General features: G+C 47.7%; 1 protein-coding gene and 1 pseudogene across 1 annotated transcript; both read left to right on the forward strand.

Moving 5' to 3' along the window:
- Window positions 1–267: 267 nt before the first annotated feature.
- Window positions 268–9,731, forward strand: LOC108634920 (cytochrome P450 2B4-like; the record flags this gene model as incomplete). Its single annotated transcript, XM_018045249.1, is given in 6 exon segments — window positions 268–425; window positions 1,845–2,021; window positions 2,505–2,646; window positions 4,183–4,370; window positions 4,544–4,685; window positions 8,670–9,731. Coding segments are annotated over 6 exon segments (998 nt in total), but the record flags the coding sequence as incomplete, so codon positions are not given.
- A 2,233-nt stretch (window positions 9,732–11,964) lies between these two features.
- Window positions 11,965–17,975, forward strand: LOC106501784 (annotated as a pseudogene).
- Window positions 17,976–20,100: the final 2,125 nt, after the last annotated feature.

A 20,100-nucleotide genomic window follows, 5' to 3' on the forward strand; every position in this document is an offset into this window, starting at 1 on the left:
AGCTATGTAAATGGCACATGCAATTGATTGAACACCTGCTCTGCACCTTCTTCACAGGACTGAGATGAGAAATTTAATAAATAATACGTAAAAATGCTTAGAATAGGGCCTGGCACAACTTCCAGGCTAGCAAGTGTTGGCTGTTATGATGCCAGTTGTTTTTAAAAATTTATTTATTGTGACTGAGTGATAGAGGAGAGTCACACAGAGACAGGTCCCCAGGCATTTGAGTCTGTGCCCTGCGACCCACCCCTTTCCCTCTAGGAGCCCTCCAGGATCCCGTCTTCTACTTCCACTCCATCACCGCCAACATCATCTGCTCCATTGTCTTCGGAAAACGCTTTGACTACAGAGATCCTCAGTTCCTGAGGCTGCTGGAGTTGTTATTCAAATCTTTCGTGCTCATCAGCTCCTTGTCCAGCCAGGTCTGAGAGGGCAGAGCTCAGGTGGACATCCAGGCAGGGGAGAGGGGTGATTTGCTTTTGTGAACTGGAAATGCAGCTTCCAGCCAGAAGAGGGGCAAAGACAACAGACAGAGACAGAGAGACAGGGACACAGAGACCTGGGGGAAGGGAGAGATGGTGAGACAGGACTGAGAGAGTAAGAGGAAGAAAGGGGAGTGACGGAGGAGGGAGAAACAGAGAGAGGAATCAAAGACACACACATGAGCATGCTCCTCGTTTAAAAAAAATGATTAAAGTTTGTCTTTCCCAGTCAGCCTAGAAATACCCCCATTGTGAAAAGTGAAAGTGCTAGTCCTCAGTCGTGTCTGACTCTTTGTGACCCCATGGACTGTAGCCTGCCAGGCTCCTCTGTCCATGCAGTTCTCCAGGCACGAATGCTGGAAGGGGTTGCCATTTTCTCCTCCAGGGGATCTTCCCGACCCAGGGACCTAACCCAGACCCCGGCATTGTAGGCAGATTCTTTACCTTCTGAGCCACCAGGGAAGCCCCACCCTATTGTATGTTAGGTTAAAAAGTGAAACTTCAGAAAAGTCTGCCTGGCTGTTGTTCTCAACCGAGAGTGCAGGTCAGAGTGACAGGAATGAATATCGAAAATACAAATTCCCATGACGTCCTAGTGGAGAGTCAGGCCTGGAAAATCTGGAAGGAGGTTCAGATGAGTACATGCAGAAGTCCAACATGGGGTTTCAATTTTCTCCTCTCACAGAGAACCACAGAGAGGGGAAAAGTCTGGAAGGAGATCTGCCAAACAGTTAACCATGTTATCTCTAGAAGGACAGGTGAAGGAGAAATTCACGCAGCATAATTTATATTATCCTGCATTTTTTGCAACTGTTGACAACAAGTTAGATGTTACATTTCTCATTAGGCAAAGCAATAGACATATGCTCCCAAATAGGCAGCAGCTTCATTCTGTGTAAGCATCATGTTATCAACGCCTGACACACAAGGATGATGCGAAGAGGTGGAAAGAGACAGAGAGGTTTGAGCAGAACAGATAAACCGGCTGGGGTAGGCAGGGACAGGGCAGAGGGTGGATGAGCGGGAGACCCACGGAGATGAGGAGAGGTGGAAAGGAGAGAGAGAGGTGGGCCGGAGACTAACAAGAAAACACAAGGAGAGGGGCGAGATGCAGAAAGAGAAAAGTGAGGTCTCTTACACAGCGGGGACACACAAGCAGTGAGTGAGGGGCTCAGACACAGAGTAAGGGCCGGAGGGAGACAGAGGCAGAGACAGGGAGACCAAGACACCCCAGAGAGGGCAGAGAGAGGCAGGAAAACAGAGATCCCTTGTGAAGGTACTGGGGGCCAGGAGGGCTGTCCCTCCCGTGACCGGCTAGCTCAACCCCAGAAGGGCCTCACAGCCCCTTCTCTCCTGCAGCTGTTCGAGCTCTACTCCAGCTTCTTGAAGCACTTTCCTGGCTCACACAGGCAAATCTACAAAAACCTGCAGGAAGTCAACGGCTTCATTGACCGCAGTGTGGAGAAGCACCGTGAGACCCTCGACCCCAGTGCCCCCCGGGATTTCATTGACTGCTACCTGCTCCGCATGGAAAAAGTGGGATTTGGGAGAGGCAATGGGGGTGGAAGGGAGGAGAACAAAAGATGCGGAGTGAGAAGGGACGGGAAAGGAGTGGAGCAGTGGCGGCAGGGAGAGGGGAGGGGAGATTCGTAAGGGGGCAGAGGGAGAGAGGCGAGAGAGGAAAGAGTGGGGAGATGGTAGGGAGGAGACAGAGGTATGGAAATACAGGACAAGGGGGAAAACTGCAGCAGCTGGTGAAAAAAGTCGCAGAGGCAGAAAGAGACGGGAGAGGAAGGGGGACAAACACGCCAAAGAGATGCGAGATGATTGAAACAGAGCAAGACAGAGTGAAGAGAGATTGAGACGGAGATAGAGAGACGGTGGACACACAGAGCATAGAGGAAAGGGGGAAGGGCCAGACGGTGTGAGACCCAGAACCAGGTGGAGGGCCCGGAGAGAAGAGGGTGAGGGCAGCAGGCCCCGCCTCCCCTGATGGGCGCCCCACCCACCCGGCTGCAGGACAAGTCCGACCCCCGCAGCCAGTTCGATCATCGGAACCTCATCATGTCTTCTCTGTCGCTGTTCTTTGCCGGCACGGAGACGACCAGCACCACGCTTCGCTATGGGTTCCTGCTCATGCTCAAATACCCACACATTGCAGGTGGGCAAGCTGGGGACAGACGCTGCGGAGGGGTTCTGAGCCCTTTGCAGTACAGAAATGGGGCTAGAGGTCTTTGGTGAATGAGAGAGGCAGCATTTCCCCTTTTATACCAGGAGCCCTGAAGGTTGTTTTCTGTTTTTCTTCTTCACTTGACCCTGACCAGGGATGGAATTTGCACCCCATGCTGTGGCAGTGTGCAGTCTTAACCACTGGACCAGGGAAGTTCCCCGAGCAGTGCAGGTCTTGAATTGATCTACCCAACTAAGCCAGCTCTGTTGGTGGATGGATGAATGAAGGAATCTGTCAATCTGGGGAGTTCCCTGGAGGTCCAGTGGTTAGGACTCAGTGCTTTCAACTACCATGGCCCTGGGTTCAATCCCTGGTCAGGAAACTAAGATTTTGGCAAGTAGCGCAGTGTAGTAGGAAAAAAAAAAATCTGTCCATCTGTTTTTCCCACTATTTCTCCTATCACTTAAAGATCGACCCATCATTTATCCATCTGTCCTTTCAACTCATCAGTCAACCCATGTGCTCAGATTCTTTCATCTATGACTCATCTAGGATGTATATATCCATGCTTTACTTGGACAGACTGGCTCATCTATTGATCATTCAAAACAGCAATTCGTTGAACGAACTGTTTGTCACTGAGTCGTCTGTTCCTTCATTCATGCGTCCATCTGTTTTTCTAAAATTGGTTACAGACCTTAATCCTTCCATCGCTTGTTTTTCACTCCATCCTCATCCATCTGTCTTTTCATTTGTTTGTTTAATAATTCACTCATTTATTCACCTTGATTCATACATCTGTCGTTCAGTCCCTCCTACCACCCACTCATTCCTCTGCTCACCTGTCCCTTTAAATGTACTCATTCACATGTTCTTCCATGAACTTAGCCACCCAGCCATTCACACGAGTCATTGGTTCATCAAGTTCATTTATCTGTCTGTGGATCATTTAGTGATAAATTAACCTTTGATGAGTTAATAATGCATCCACTCATTAGCCTTCTCCCATTTACCAGTCTTTCCACTCATGAATTGATCTACTGATCGATCTATGATTGATGTACTCATGTATTTACCCAGCTGTTCATGGGTTAATCCACTGGTGTAACTTCACAGCTATATTCCTGAGGACCTAGCACAGTGCCTCTCTATAATATACATGCAATAAATATTAGCTCACTTTCTACTCATCTTAGAGGAGGAACTTTGATAGGTTCATAGCCTTAGGTCTTAGTCTGAAATTCTGAGCAAAACTGGGGTGCACATGTGTGTGTGTGTTTGCTTGTGTATGTTGGGAGAGGATCCATAACATTCATTAGATACCAACGGATGAGAAATCACAGTTTTCCCACTTCGCCTCCTGCCACAAGCTGGTTACTCAGAGGGGTGTCAATGACCTAACCATTTCCTATAGGTTTTCTGGGCTCATTGGCCTGGAAATGAACAGGCCAAGGTTCATAGAACATTGAACTGTGTTCCAGCATAGAAATATAATTGAGGTTCCCTGGTCCCCATTCTTCTGTGCAGAGAGAGTCCACAAGGAGATTGACCAGGTGATTGGCTCAGATCGCCCTCCAGCCCTGGATGACAGAGCCCAAATGCCATACACAGACGCAGTCATCCATGAGATTCAGAGATTTGCGGACCTTATCCCCATTGGTGTGCCCCACATGGTCATTAAAGACACTCATTTCCGAGGGTACATCCTTCCCAAGGTACAGCACCTCACTGGGCTCCCATCTCTCCCTTGTGTGGGTCTCCTGGGTTCTCTCTCATCTGCCAGCCTTGACCTCTTTTTGGTTTTATCACTCACCCTTGGTTCATTATATGTAGGGGTGGGTTGGGGGAGGAAATGGCAATATTTTTCAACCTTGTGACCCTCCCTCAGGGCACAGAAGTCTATCCCATCCTGAGCTCTGCTCTCCACGACTCGCGTTACTTTGAGAAACCAGATGACTTCAACCCTGCCCACTTTCTGGATGCCAGTGGGGCAGTGAAGAAAAATGATGCTTTTATGCCCTTCTCCATAGGTAAGCTGGGCCTGCATTCCAGAGTGCAGGTGCCGTGACCTCTTGAAGACAATCAAAGGGAGGTCTTTGTTCATTGAGCAGTTTATTTGTGCCAGTTGCTTTACCTGTATTAACTCATCTCATCTTCACGCCAGTGCTAGAGGGGGCTTGAGAACCAAGATCATATCCCAAAGGCACAGCTCTGTAAGGGGCACAATTATACCTGTCTACACACAGGTATCAAATCTGTTGAGCACCACCATGAGCCAAACATTTTATCAGAGGTTGAAGATAACACATCAGACAAGTCAGGAAGAGACACAGTTCCTGCCCCAGGAAGTTTACAGCCCAACAAGGGAGATAAGCATGGGTCATATGGTTACAGAAAAATCTATAATTAAATGAATAAATGTTTCTGTGGGCTTAGAACTCCTTGACTAAAGTAAGTGTTCAGAGACCCACTCTTATTCATGTAATGAATCATATAATTATGACAACTGCTCTAATGGGGGCTTTGGGAACATCAAATAGGAAATACTGACTACTCCTGGTGGGTCGGTGAATAAAAGCTTACCCTAAACAGTGTCTTCTAAGCTATGACATCATGGGGGAGTATCAACCAGCCACTGGAAGGCATGTTCTCTCAGAAGGAGAAGCAAGGGCAGAGCCTGAAGGTGGAGATGGCATGGCTCATCTGAGAAAGAACTCAGGAAGACTGGGATGTGGGTTACAGAAGAGAAGGGAAGAGAAGATAAGTGAAGAGGAAACTAAAGAACCACTTGATGAGGGTGAAAGAACATTCAGAACATGAAGATCATGGCATCCAGTTCCATCACTTCATGGCCAAAAGATGGGGAGAAAGTGGAAACTGGTAGATTTCATTTTCTTGGGCTCCAAAATCACTGCAGATGATGATTGCAGCCATGAAATTAAACGATGCTTGCTCCTTGGAAGGAAAGCCATGACAAACCTAGACGGTGTATTAAAAAGCAGAGACATCACTCTGCCGACAAAGATTCATATAGTCAAAGCTATGGTTTTTCATTAGTCATGTATGGATTTGAGAGATGGACCATAAAGAAGGCTGAACACTGAAGAACTGATGCTTTTGAATTCTGGTGCCTAGAGAAGACTCTTGAGAGTCCCTTGGACTGCAAGGAGATCAAACCAGTCAATCCTAAAGGAAATCAACCTTGAATATTCATTGGAAGGGCTGATGCTGAAGCTGAAGCTCCAATACTTTGGCCAGCTGGATGAGAAGAACTGACTCATCTGAAAAGACCCTGATGTTGGGGACGACTGAGGGCAGGAGAAGAGGGTGACAGAGGATGAGATGGCTGGATAGTATCACTGACTCAATGGACATGAGTTTGAGCAAAGTCTCAGTGATGGTAAAGGATAGGGAAACCTGGCGTGCTGCAGTCCATAGGGTCGCAAAGAGTTGGACACGACTTAGCAACTGAACAACAAGGGTGAAGAGCTCAGCTTGGTGGGGCCTTGAAAACTGGGAGAAGTCTGAATTTGTTCTGCTGGAACTAGGGAGCCAGGGAGGGTCTTGACCTGCTTTGATTTCACTCTCTCCCTCTTCTCTGCTCTTTGATCCCAGCCAGAGGAAACCCAAGGCCCAGGTTCTCCCTCCCTGGGGAGGAGGATGGACCCCAGCATCAAGTCCCTAGTTTTGAATTGCGGCCGGAGACTCCAGTGATGCGGGGCCTCTAGCTCTGCCAAGTGCCATGGTGTCCTCTCTCGTTTCTTTCTAAGTCTTTGGGCTGCGCTGGGTGTGTGGTGTTGCAGGGGCTCTAGAGCCTGTGGGCTCAGTAGTCACTGCGCAGCCTCGGTTGCGGTATGTGGGAATTATTAATAGTTCCCCGGCCAGGGATCAAACTAGTTACCCTGCATTGGGAGCTTGCAGGTCTTATCCACTGGACCAGCAGGGGTGTCCCCTCCCTCCTTAGTTCTTCTTCAGTGAGACCCAGGCCACATGTGCGGTCTGGGCGGTGGGGTGAAGGTTTCTCCATTAAACAGTCTTGTCCTAAGTTTGAAGAGAGGCAGAGACATGACAAACAAAAACAGAGACAGACAGACAGATGAGGATAGAGTGAGTGAGAAACAGAGAGAGACGGGGAAAGACAGGAGAGAGAGCAGTAGAGAGAGGCTTAGAGTGAATATGAGGTAAAAGAGGGAGGTGGAGAAAGAAGAGGCTGAGAAAGAGTAAGAGGGAGAGGAAAAGGAAGAGCGACTTAAGCAGCGAGGAAGACACGCTGGGGGAGAGGAAAGGAGAGACTGTGCAGGGAGAGTGGAAAACGCAAGAGCACAGCAGGGAGGATCAGACTTGAACACACAGAGAAAGGGAGTTACGTAAGATCCAAGAAGGCGGAGCAGGGAAGAGGCAGAGAGAAGTACAGTGCCTGGCAGAAGGTATAGACCGAGAAAAAGGCTGAGGGCAGACGGCCGTGGGCAGAGAGAAAGAGCCAGAGAGTGTCCAGCTGCAGAGCCCGGGGGACAGGAAGGACCGGGTTGGAGGGAGCAGGAGTCAGACTGTTCTTGGAAGAGCCCGGTTGCAGAAGCAGTTACAGGAGAAGAAGCAGCTGGGCGTGCCACTCTGAGTATTGCTATGCTCCTGTGTCCTAACTTCTAAATGAGCCTAGAAGGTGTAGACCCTTCTCCAGTTACCTCCAATGGGCATAAAGTCTAACCACTTGGAAGACTCGAGGGGGAATTCCTTGGCCATCCAGGGGTTGACTCTGGGCTTCCCCAGCAGGGACTAAAGGTTTGAGCATTGGTCAGGGAACTGAGGTTCCCAAAGGCCACTCGGTGCAGCCAAAAAAAATTAAATTAAATTAAATTTTTTTAAAAAAGAGAGAGGCTGTCAGGGGCTCAGCCTTTCTTCTGGCTCCTTCCATTCTCACTTCCCTCCAAGTTCATGGTTTAGAACTGTGGTGGGGGGATCCATATGCCTCAGAATCTCATGGAAGCTGTCCACTCACATCCCATGACCATCAGTCCTGCACACAATGTTATGTACGTTTTTGTTTTGTTTTGTTTTTCCAAACTCCTGGAGCCCATGGCTCCCAGGCTGAGATAAGAAGAAAACACAGAGACATGTAAATACACACAGGGCCAGACACACACCTGGCACACAAACCCCCACTACACACACCCAGAAACCAACACAGGTACGCACTACATTTACCTTTAGTAACAGGCCATCCTAAAGGAGACCAGTCCTGAATATTCATTGGAAGGACGGATGCTGAAGCTGAAGCTCTAATACTTTGGCCACCTGATGAGAAGAACTGACTCATGAAAAGACCCTGATGCTGGGAAAGATTGAAGGTGGGAGGAGAAGGGGACGACAGAGGATGAGATGGTTAGATTGCATCACCGACTCAACAGACATGAGTTTGAGTAAACTCTGGGAGTTGATGATGGACAGGGAGGCCTGGTGTGCTGCAGTCCATGGGGTTGCAAAGAGTTGGACACGAGTGAGCGACTGAACTGAACTGAATCGGTCAGGTCTAAAAATTTTAGAAAACACTAACTTTTTATCTTCAAAAGAGCCCTACTAGATAGGTACCATTCTTCCCATATTAGGTATGACAGACATGAAAATAGTAAGTCAGAAATATGCACCAGTCTGTATGTGCAGGCAGATGAACACACACACACACACCACACACACACAGAGTCAAGCATCCTTCCATTCTCTGGGCCAGAGAACTCTCTGGAAATCAAACAGAAGCTTACAAACTCTGTCCCAGAAAAATGAGCTAGGTACATTCAGCCCACAATTGGCACTGGCTTTCAGAGAGTTTTGAAATCCTCTAAGAGTCTACCGTGACTACAGGTTAAAGGCTAATCCCACACAACTTTGTTGCAATGAACACAGGTGTCTGGGCTGTGGGGTGTGACAAGTCAAAGTATGTGCATTGCCCCCGATGCACACCATGACTGGAGATTCTGTGCCTCGTGTCCACATTGTGAACCTCTGTTCTGTCCTCACAGGGAAGCGTATCTGTCTTGGTGAAGGCATCGCCCGCACCGAATTATTCCTCTTCTTCACCACCATCCTCCAGAACTTCTCCGTGGCCAGCCCCGTGGCCCCTGAGGACATCGACCTTACTCCCCAGGAGAGTGGGGTGGGCAACGTGCCCCCAAAATACCAGATCCAGTTCCTGCCCCGTCAAAGGGGCTGAGGGAAGGCAATCATGGATGCCAGGGTCATATGTGTCCCCACCTCTGCAGAGAATGGCTCCTGAACTCTCTCTCTGTCTTCCTGCCTCTGGACAGGCTATGCTGTGAGCTAGCATTCCTCCCCTCCATCTATGCCACCTCCATGGGAAAGTCCCATCTGCGTCTCACCTCCTTCCATCCCTTTGCAGCTCTTCTAAACTCAAGGTGTTTTCCCGTCAACCTATTAATAGAATTCCACAAGTGATGTATACATATATATATATATTTTGGATAAATAAATGAGGCAAAGAATGAAAACTTGCCTCAGTATCTCTCGGCATTTCTGCCTCTGCACCAGAGCTTACCCAAGTGACTATTCCCCTCTTGAGAATAACCACAGCCTCCCTTTCTCCACATCTTGGGCTCCATGATCTGTGCATCCATGAGCTCACTTGAGTCCTTCCAGTAGCCCCTATGCAGTGAGTACAATGATCATGTCCATTGTACAGATGAGTAAACAGAGGCCATGCAATGGCCAGCATGGTCTGAGGTGACCTGGCTAGTGAGTGGAGAAGCGAGATTCACACTCTGGGTCCCTGGCTCTTGAACCTAAACTCTTCACACAGCTCCTTTCTGTCCCCGAGATAGAGTTTAAAATGAAGATGAAGTTTCATGTCTTGGAACTAACCAATCTCAAGTGTATAACGAGGTGGCACTTGGTTCATTCACCATCATCTAGTTTCAAACATTTTCCTCACCCAGAGGAAAACCTGGTACCCCCTTAGTAGTCATTCCCCATTTTCCCTTGTGCTCAACCCCTGGCAAAACCAAATGCTTGCTGTCTCCATGAACTTGCTATTCTGCACATTTCATATAAACGGATCATACAATGTGTGTTCCTTCGTGTCTGGATTCTTTCACTTAGTGTGGTGTTTTTGAGGTACATCCATGTTGTAGACCATGGGTTACACAGAGTGGTCCTCTTTCTTATTTATCTTCCTGCTTCTCCCCGCCTCCCTCCTCCACTGAAGGGCCTCAGCCCACGGCCCCTGAGCTGTGTGGCTCTATACAAGGGTCTTGGATTCCCTGACATCCCCCCTCCAATGCCCCGAGCTGCAAATAAACATCAGAAGCCTGACATTCCTGGGTCCGGTGGTGATCCCTGCCAGCTTACAGATAACTCATTGATTGTCAGATCACTGGAGATCGTTCCAGAAGGTGAGAACTGCTTCATCTCAATGCTTGTTCCTTGAGGGAAAACCTATTGTCTTGTTTAACACTCTACCGCGGAGAAGGCAATGGCACCCCACTCCAGTACTCTTCCCTGGAAAATCCCATGGGCGGGGGAGCCTGGTAGGCTGCATTCCATGGGGTCGCTAAGAGTCGGACATGACTGAGCAACTTCACTTTCACTTTTCACTTTCATGCATCGGAGAAGGAAATGGCAACCCACTCCAGTGTTCTTGCCTGGAGAATCCCAGGGACAGGGGAGCCTGGTGGGCTGCCGTCTATGGGGTCGCACAGAGTTGGACACAACTGAAGCGACTTAGCAGCAGCAGCAGCATCAGCAACACTCTACCGTCAGCACCTGAGGCAGTGTGTGGTAGGTGACAGGTATCTACAATATTTGCTGATGCATGAATGAAAAAAGCAATGAACCCCTAAACCCAGACCACACGGAGTTAGGTCTTCCATCAGACGCCGCCTCCTCCTCTACACCTCACGCTTCACAGATGCGCAGACACACCTCTATCTCCAGTGGGCACAGGACGCCTGCTTCTGCTGGCCAGCTAAGCTTAACCTCTTATGTTGCAATGCCACTCACCGATAAAATGTCTGAGAGCCACCCTTGTAGGGCCCCCACCCTAAGTGCAGCCTCCACAAGTTCCTTCAGCTGGCACCACCCCTCTTCCATGGGGGACGTACTCTCTGTTCAATGGCATCGCCCACCAAGACAACTCCAGCCCATCAGAGGCCCTTGGGGAGCTGGCTTGGGATCTGCTGAGATGATAAAACCTCGTGGCCTCTGCAACCCCTGCAAACTTTGGGCTCTCTGTTGTCTCTGGAGAGTTAGCAGGAGTTCTGCCAAGGCAGGATCCTGGTACAATCTCCACACCCATCGGGCAAAATAACAAAGAACAGAGACACCTAAATTTTTAGAGGAACGTTGGACGGAAGGCAGGCATGGACCATGGCTCTCTCTGCCATCCTGCTCCTCATTCTCTTCATTGGCCTCCTGCTCCTCTGGGGTGCCCTGCCTCCCAGGGCCGCCTTCTGGCTGGACCCTGGCCTCTGCCCTTCCCGGGAAACGTTTTGCAAATGAACCCCAAGGATTTACTCAAGTTATTGAAGGCGATGAGATGGAAGGGGCACCAGGAGGTGGAAAGCAAGAGGTGGGGTGAATGGGAAACAGCTCCCAGTTAGCAAGGGAGCTGGGAAAGGCAGGTGAACTTTGGATGGGATTCCCCAGACTCCCTTGGGAGCTGTCTTCTTCCAGCCATGATCTGGCCCTGGATATGGGATAGAGAAACTAACAGAATTCCTATGAGAAGGAGCAGAGGATGGGTTGAGTGAAGAGAAGAGTACTTTTTTTAAAAATTAAAATAGTTTATTGGAGCACAGTTGATTTACACTCTTGTGTTAGTCTCAGATGTACAGAGAAGTGATTCAGCTAAACATATATATTCACTCTTTTCAAATTCTTTGCCCATATAGGTTGTTACAGAATATTGAGTAGAGTTCCCTGCTGTATAGAGGTCCTTGTTGATTATCTGTTTTATATTAATATATAGATGGGTGTGTATGTTAACCTCAAACTCCTAATTTATCCTGTCCCACCTCCCTGCCTTATATTTTCTTCTCAGTAACCATAAACTGCAGGTGGCGCTCCGCAGAAAGAGAGAGGCAGTGGAACTTCCCTCAGCAAAGCCGAGGGGTCCCAAGGAGAGGTGAGCCTGCTGCCCGCCAACCCAGCCCCTCTGCGAGCAAAAGACAATCAGACAGGACAGGGGTTCCCTCTGAGCAGTTCTGCTTTATTGTCAGAAACTCTTGGTTTATATAGGCAAGCAGGGGGGTTTTGCAAGGAATTTTCCATAGTTGCACCAATCATGTTAAAGGTCAAACCGTCATGTACCATAGTTGCACCAATCACGTTAAAGGTCAAATCGTAATATGCCATAGCTGCACCAATCATGTTAAAGGTCAAATCGTTATGCGCCTTCATTATAACAGGAGTCTATGGTGATCACACGCTGTCCACGTGCACGGAAATCAAGAGAGCCAATCAAAAACTTTAACATAGACCACGCCCCTCTCTCTTCTGCCAGGTGCCATCTTAGTTTCCCACCGCAAAGCTAACCCATCTTTTTTACGGTTTCCCATTTAGGGCCCCACAATAAGCTTGTTTTCTACATCTGTGACTCTGTTTCTGTTTTGGAAATAAGTTCATTTGTATCATTTTAAAAAACTGTATTCCACATATTGACAACATCGTAAGATACTTGTTCTCTTTCTTACTTCACTTCGTAAGGGAATAATCTAGATAATGGATAATCTAGGTCCATCCATGTTGCTGCGAATGGCATTATTTTGTTCTTTTTATGACTAAGTAATATTTCACTGTATACATACACGATCTTCTTACCCAAGCCTCTGTCAATGGACAAGTACGTTGCTTCTGCTTCTTCCTTATTGCGAATAGTGCTGCAATCAATATTAGGGTGCAAGAGTCTTTTCTTTTTTAAAAAATACTTTTAACACAGTTCCCAGTACAGTTTAATAACAAGTGCCAAATGGGTTTTCAAAAAGTAGTCATAGTAAGGATAGATAATGATCATTAGTACTTTGGAAGGTGCAGTGAAAGAGTTGCTCCTTAAGGCCTTCTTTTTTTAAATAAATTTTTTTATTTTTGGTCGAGCTGAGTTGTGAGGCTGCTTGTGGGCTCTCTTTAGTTGCAGAGAGCAGGGGCTCCTCTCTAGCTGAGGTGTGTGGGCTCCGCATTGTGGGGGCTTCTCTTGTTGAGGGAATGGGCTCTGGGCACGTGGACTTCAGTGGTTGTGGTGCATGGACTTGGCTGCTCTGTAGCTGGTGGGATCCTCTCGGTCCAGGGGTGAAACCCGTGTCCCCTGCAGTGGCAGGAGGATTTTTATCCACTGTACCACAGGGAAGTCCTGTCTTATTTCTCTAATCACTTTATATTGGAGTCTAGTTGATTTGGAATGCTTTGTTAGTTTCTGCTGGCTAGCAAAGTGGATCAATTATACATGTAGATGTATCCCCTCTTTTTATGGGCTTCCCTGATGGCTCAGACAGTGAAGAATCTGTCTGCAATGTGGGAGACCCAGGTTCAGTCCCTGGGTTGAGAGATCCCCTGGAGAAGGGAATGGCAATCCACTCCAATATTCTTGCCTGGAAAATCCCAGAGACAGAGGAGCCTGGTGGGCTACAGTCCATGGGATCACAAATAGCTGGACATGACTCAGTGACTAACACACACACACTCTAAGATTCTTTTCTCATAGAAGTCACTGTAGAGTATTGAGTAGAGTTCCTTGTGCTTACAGTAAATTTTTCTTAGTTATCTATTTTATGTATATTAATGTACATATGTTAATCCCAGTCTCCCAAGTAATCCCTCCCTTCTTTTTATCCTTGGTTACCATAAGTTTGTTTTTTTGTATTTGTGACCATTTCTGTTTCACAATTTTAATTACTTTTTTATTGGAGTATAGTTGATTTCTAACGGCATGTTGGTTTCTGGTGCAGCAAAGTGAGTCAGCCACACTCACACATATATATCCACTCTCTTTTCGGCTCCATCCCCACATAGGTCATTACAGAGAACTGAGGAGACTTCTCTGTGTTATGCAGTAAGTTCTCATAAATTACCTATTTTGTATATTAGCCTGAGTATATGTCAAACGAGTCTCCCAAGTTACCCTTCCCCACTTTCCCTCTAGGTAAATAAGTTTGTTTTCTACATCTGTGACTCAATGACTGTTTCTAGATAGGCTTTCTGGTACCATTGTTTTAGATTCCACGTATGTGACAGCACATATTTGCCTTTTCCATCTGCCTTCCTTCACTCGGTTTGCCAGGCCCACGTCCATCTGTGTCAGTGCAAACGGCGTCACTTCATTCTCTTTCATGCTGGGTGATTGCCCATTGGATATATGGGCCACACCTTTCTACCCACTCCTCTATCAATGGACATTTAGGTTGCTTCCACGTCCTGGCTTTTGTAAATAGTGCTGGCGATGAACACTGGGGTGCATGTATCTTTTTGAATTATGGTTTTCTCCAGACATATGCCTAGGAATGGGATGGCTGGGTCACACAGAAACTATTTTTAGTATTTTTGAGGAACATCCATTCTATTCTCTATGGTGGCTGCACCATGGTGGCTACACCAACAGTGTAGGAGGCTTTCCTTTGGAGAGAGAGATTCTGATCGACTTGAGACTTTTGAGCTGTGGTTGGTCCTGTGTGGGTTGAGAAGGAGAGATTCCATAGCTTGGATGTGGGGAGTCTCTGTAATTCTTAAAAGCAAATCTGGGAGGGCTCTTGGAAAAGCCAAGAGAGGAGGATGCTGGGGGTCAGGTGATATATGTGAGGCTCGGAGAAGACCACAGAGTTCCAGCCTCTGCTCTTCCCTGATGAGGCGGCAGCCTGCAGGGTAAGCTAGCTGGGAGGTGTGATGCAGGGGTGAGGTGGAGAGCCTTCTCTTGAGTCAGAGAGTGAGACCTAGACTCTGCCCCCATAGCTGCGAGAGAAATACGGGGATGTCTTTACCGTCTACCTGGGGTCTCGGCCCACTGTCATCCTGTGGGGGTATGAGGCGATGAGGGAGGCCCTGGTGGATCAGGCTGTGGCGTTCTCTGCCCGAGGGCACGTCGCCATCACTGACCCTGTCTTCCAGGGAACAGGTGAGTGGGGGACGAGGGTGAGGATTAGGGAGAGGGGGAGGGACTATCCCATGTGCCTTCAAAACCTTCTCTCCATGCCCCACCATTGGGTATGGGTTTGCCAGTGGAATATCTTGGAAGGTTCTACAGCAATTCTCTGTGACCACCTTGAAGGAATTGGGATGGGGAAGCTGAGTATTGAGGAAGGAATCAAGGAGGGGCTCAGTGTCTGGTGGAGGAGCTGGGTGAGTGCGGGCTGGGTGGAGGTGGGGATGAGATGGGGTGAGAGAGAGCGGGAGAGAGAGATGCAGAGACAGGTTCAGGAATAGAGAGAAGGATAGACAGGAATAAGCAGAAAAACAGAAGATGGTAGAGAGAGAGACAAAGTGAGACCAGCAGAGGCAGAGAGAGAAACAGGCAGAGGAAGCAGCCAGAAGCACAAGAGACCAGAGGCAGAGAGAAAACAAGAGACAGAGAGATGCTGAGGCCACTGAATGAATGAGTGAGTCCGGGAGCAGAAGCTGCAAGAAAAAGCCGTACAAAGATAAAGGTAGAGAGATACAGAGTCAGAGGAACATGGAATGCCAGTGAAGTCAAGGAGAGAGGCCATGAGGGTAGATGGGGAGTTGGAGAGAGAACAGAGAAGAAGAGGTGAGCCTGGAATAAAGAGTCAAAGATAAGACCAGAGAAAGTCAGCCCAAGACAGAGAGCAAGAAAAATTACAAGAGACACAGATGTGGACATTTCTAGAAAGAAAAGGGGAGACAGAGAGGGACAATGAAAGCAAAGAAGAAAAGAGGAAAACCATCAAACAAGCTAGGCTGGCACCAATCAGGTCAGTCTCCTAGAAGGACACTGCAGGGGACCCGCATGACAGACCTCTCCTCCTCAGGGGCTCATCTGGATCCCCAGTTCCTCTTTAACTCCATCACTGCGAACATCATCTCCTCCATTGTCTTCGACGAGCACTTTAATTACCAGGACCCTCAATTATTACAGCTCCTACATTTAATGAAGAGGGCTCTGTCATTGTCAGCTCCTTCTATAGCCAGGTGAGGCTAAAGATTCCATGGTGGGCCAGGAATCAGGGTGGGTAGACCCTGGGAAGAGGTCAGATGATTTCTGTCCTGATCACCAAAGGCAGAAGGCATCGAGAGATCAGTTTCATGTGCGCACTCCAAGCCCTGACCCCTCCCAGGTGAAGCCATCTGTCAGTCTGTGTGTCAGAATCAGGCCTTGGACAAGGATGGTCTTCGAGAGAAGAAACCTCAGCAGATGAGACAGTGACTGGGGCTGGATTCAGAGGTCCATGCAACACTGTGTGTGTGTGTGTGTGTGTGTGTGTGTGTGTGTGTGTGTGTGAGTGTGTGTGTGTGTGTGAGTGTCAGTGTGTGTGTGTGAGTATGTGTGTGTGAGTGTGCTCAGGTGGGAGCCACACCCTCCAAGTCTGCAGAGTAAATAATAGCCTTTGGATGTTGCTATATGTGCAGCTCAGAACATCAACACTCACAGAACCAGTCCAGCGAGTATAATGGGTCTGGGGCCTTGTCTGCCACCCTGTAGGAGTTTGAAATCTCCCCAGGCATCTTGAAAACAATTTCCTGACACACACACGTGCTTGTACAGCATGATCCAAGAGGTGAAAGGTTTATCACTGAGAACATGGAGAGGCGCCAGAAGATGCTGGATCCCAGTGGCCCCAAGGACCTCAAGGATTCCTTCCTGCTTCACATGGACAAGGCAAGACCTGGCCCAGATGGGCGTTGGGGATGGGAAACGGAGTGATGGAAACCGTACTGACATTGAACTAATATCTTTGGGTGTGATTACATGTTTTTTAAATGTTGAAATATTTCCCTAAGGATTAGAAGAAAGCCAAGATCCACAGTCCCCCACCATTTTTTCCTATGCCTCCCCAAGCCTTCCTCCCAGCAGCCTTTAAAGAGCTGGTAATTAAGCAGTTAACATGTGTCCAGTAAGCTTTCTCTGAGACACAGCTCCCTTCTTCCCCAGTTCCAACAGTCAAGTCTGTTCTGATTGGTCAGGCTCCTCCTATATTCAGATGATAGAGACCAATGTCTGTTCTGATTGGTCAGGCATGTGCCACATGCTGTGCTGTGTTTAGTGGCTCATAATGTCCAACCCTTTGTGACTCCATGGACTGCAGCCCACCAGGCTCTCTGTCCATGGGGCTTCTCCAGGCAGGAACACTGGAGTGGGTTACCATGCCCTCCTCCAGCGGGAATCTTCCCAACCCAGACCTCCAGCATCGCAGGCAGATTCTCTACCAGCTGAGCCACCAGGGAAGCCCAGGAATACTGGAGTGGGGAGCCTATCCCTTCTTCAGGGGATCTTCCCTACCCAGGAACCCAAGTGGGCTGTCCTGCATTGCAGGCAGATTCTTTACCAGCTGAGCTACCAGGGAAGCTTGGCAAGTGCCACACCAGTTGTTAAATGTCTTCAATCGCATCCCTGGAATGTCAGCTGCAAGGGCCAAACAGGAGTGCAACGACACCCAAAGACAGGAAAACAACAACACAAGAACAACAATGTCAACAATTTAAACTCTACATTCATTGGGCTGGAAAGTAAAAGTGTTAGTCGTTCAGTTGTGTCCAACTCTTTGTGATCCCATGGACTGTAGCCTGCCAGGCTCCTCAGATTGGAATTCTCCAGGCAAGAATATTGGAGTGCATTGCCATTTCCTTCTCCAGAGGATCTTCCTGACCCAGGGGTCAAACCCGGGTCTCCTGCATTGCAGGCAGATTTTTTACCATCTGAGTTACTAGGGAAGCTCATTGAGCTTATTATACATTATATCACGACAACCCAAGTGATGAACTAAGCACATAGAATTTTTATTTCTTGCACAAAGATACACAGTTAATACATGGTAGGACCCGAGTTTGAAATCCAGAGCTTTGGCTCCAGAGCTCACCCTTTTAGTATCTTATAGGCCTTGGCTAGAGAAAAACAGATCAAGAAAAAGAATGACGGGCACAGAGGAACATGGTGCTGGTACAGATGGAGGAAGACCCTAAAAAGTGAAATCTTTGCAAGGCGAGACCTTAGGAAGCGCCCATCACTGTCTCTCGGAGCGCTCAGATCCTGAGAGTGAGTTTCACCAGAAAAATCTCCTTAACACGGTGCTCTCGCTGCTCATTGCTGGCACAGAGACCTCCAGCGCCACTCTCAGCTATGGGTTTCTACTCCTTAAAAATCCCGATGTCTTCAGGTGAGCTGGGCTTGTGGGAGGTGGGGACGATGGAGGGGTGAGTGTTCCTGAGGCCGTACGGGAAGGTGGTTGTCTGATGGGCTAAGACAGATAACTTTTGTCCTGAGTAGTCTGAAAAATAAAAAATCACTTCTATTGGGACTTATAATAAAAGCACAAAGCATTTGAAGTGGATTTTGCCAGTCTATGAAAGTACATGGTTTTTGAGTTTGACAAAAAACTTGACTTTTTGAAGTATATTGCCCATTTCAGTTCATTTCAGTCGCCCAGTCATGTCCGACTATTTGTGACCCCATGAATTGCAGCACCCCAGGCCTCTCTGTTCATCACCAACTCCCGGAGTTCACTCAGAGTCGCATCCATCGAGTCAGTGATGCCATCCAGCCATCTCATCCTCTGTCGTCCCCTTCTCCTCCTGCCCCCAATCTCTCCCAGCATCAGAGTCTTTTCCAATGAGTCAACTCTTCACATGAGGTGGCCAAAGTACTGGAGTTTCAGCTTCAGCATCATTCATTCCAAGAAATCCCAGGGCTGATCACCTTCAGAATGGATTGGTTGGATCTCCTTGCAGTCCCAGGGACTCTCAAGAGTCTTCTCCAACACCACAGTTCAAAAGCATCAATTCTTCGGTGCTCAGCTTTCTTCACAGTCCAACTCTCACATCCATCCATGACCTTCGGAAAAACCATAACCTTGACTAGATGGACCTTTGTAGGCAAAGTAATGTCTCTGCTTTTGAATATGCTGTCTAGGTTGGTCATAACGTTTCTTCCAAGGAGTAGCATCTTTTTAATTTCATGGCTGTAGTCACCATCTGCAGTGATTCTGGAGCCCAAAAAAATAAAGTCTGACACTGTTTCCACTGTTTCCCCATCTATTTCCCATGAAGTGATGGACCAGATGCCATGATCTTCATTTTCTGAATGTGGAGCTTTAAGCCAACTTTTTCACTCTCCACTTTCACTTTCATCAAAAGGCTTTTTAGTTCCTTTTCACTTTCTGCCATAAAGGTGGTGTCATCTGCATATCTGAGGTTATTGATATTTCTCCCGGCAATCTTGATTTCAGCTTGTGTTTCTTCCAGTCCAGCGTTTCTCATGATGTACTCTGCATAGAAGTTAAATAAGCAGGGTGACAATATACACCCTTGATGTACTCCTTTTCCTATCTGGAGCCAGTCTGTTTCAGTCTGTAAATTGCCCCTTTACTAGTCTGTAAATTGCCCATTTACAACTAATTAAAGAGGCCCCTCCGTTCAAGTTAATGGTCTGCAGATCCGACTTGGAGATGCTCTCACCTGGTCAGACACGTTATTTTCCCAAGAATGAATTTAAGGCCAGAGTGGGGAGTGACATATATAAAATTACATAGCATGTGAGTGGGACAAAAAGAGATGACACCCGTTTTACCTGCAACTCATTTTTAGCTGAAAAGATAAAAAACGCATCCTGAAGTGTTGAATGAATTTCCACCCATCCATCTTTATCCCAAGTTATCCTCATGTTGTAACTAGAGTGGAAACACCACACAAGACTTCCCTCAAAAGAAGCTTCTAACTTCCTTTTTGATGCTTTCATTAAGAAGAAATGGTAGCCTAACATCTTTAGTAAAGACTTTACAAGATCCTCCCATCAGGCTGCAGGTCATTGTTAGGTCAGTTGGTTGAGTCCACTGGTATGGATATTTATCGACATACCCTCCTCCCACCCTAACCATTCTCAGAGGAAGTCCAGGCACAAATCGACAGAGTAATGGTGCACCCCATCTCCCAGCACTGGAAGAGCGAGTAAATATGTCTTATACAGATGCCGTCATCCATGAGATTCGGAGATCCAGTGACTCTGTCCCACTTGGCCTACCCACTCTGCCATCAGCGACACTCACTTCCAGGGATATTATCTCCCAAAGGTGAGACCAGAAGGGCCGGAGAATATTGGTTGGAAGGTGCTGGCCACCCCCAGTCTTATGGTTCATGTCTGGTTCGTGACTATAAGAAGAATTCTTATTTCCAGATTTTTGTGGGAGAGAGGGAGATTTTAGAAAGAGAAAAGTCCTCTCCCTTTTGTTCTTTTTTTTTTTTTTTTTAAACCTTTACAAAATGTTATGTTTGCTGAAAAAAGTACCA

This window comes from Capra hircus, unplaced genomic scaffold, assembly GCF_001704415.2.
Source record: "Capra hircus breed San Clemente unplaced genomic scaffold, ASM170441v1, whole genome shotgun sequence".
Lineage (NCBI taxonomy): Eukaryota > Metazoa > Chordata > Mammalia > Artiodactyla > Bovidae > Capra > Capra hircus.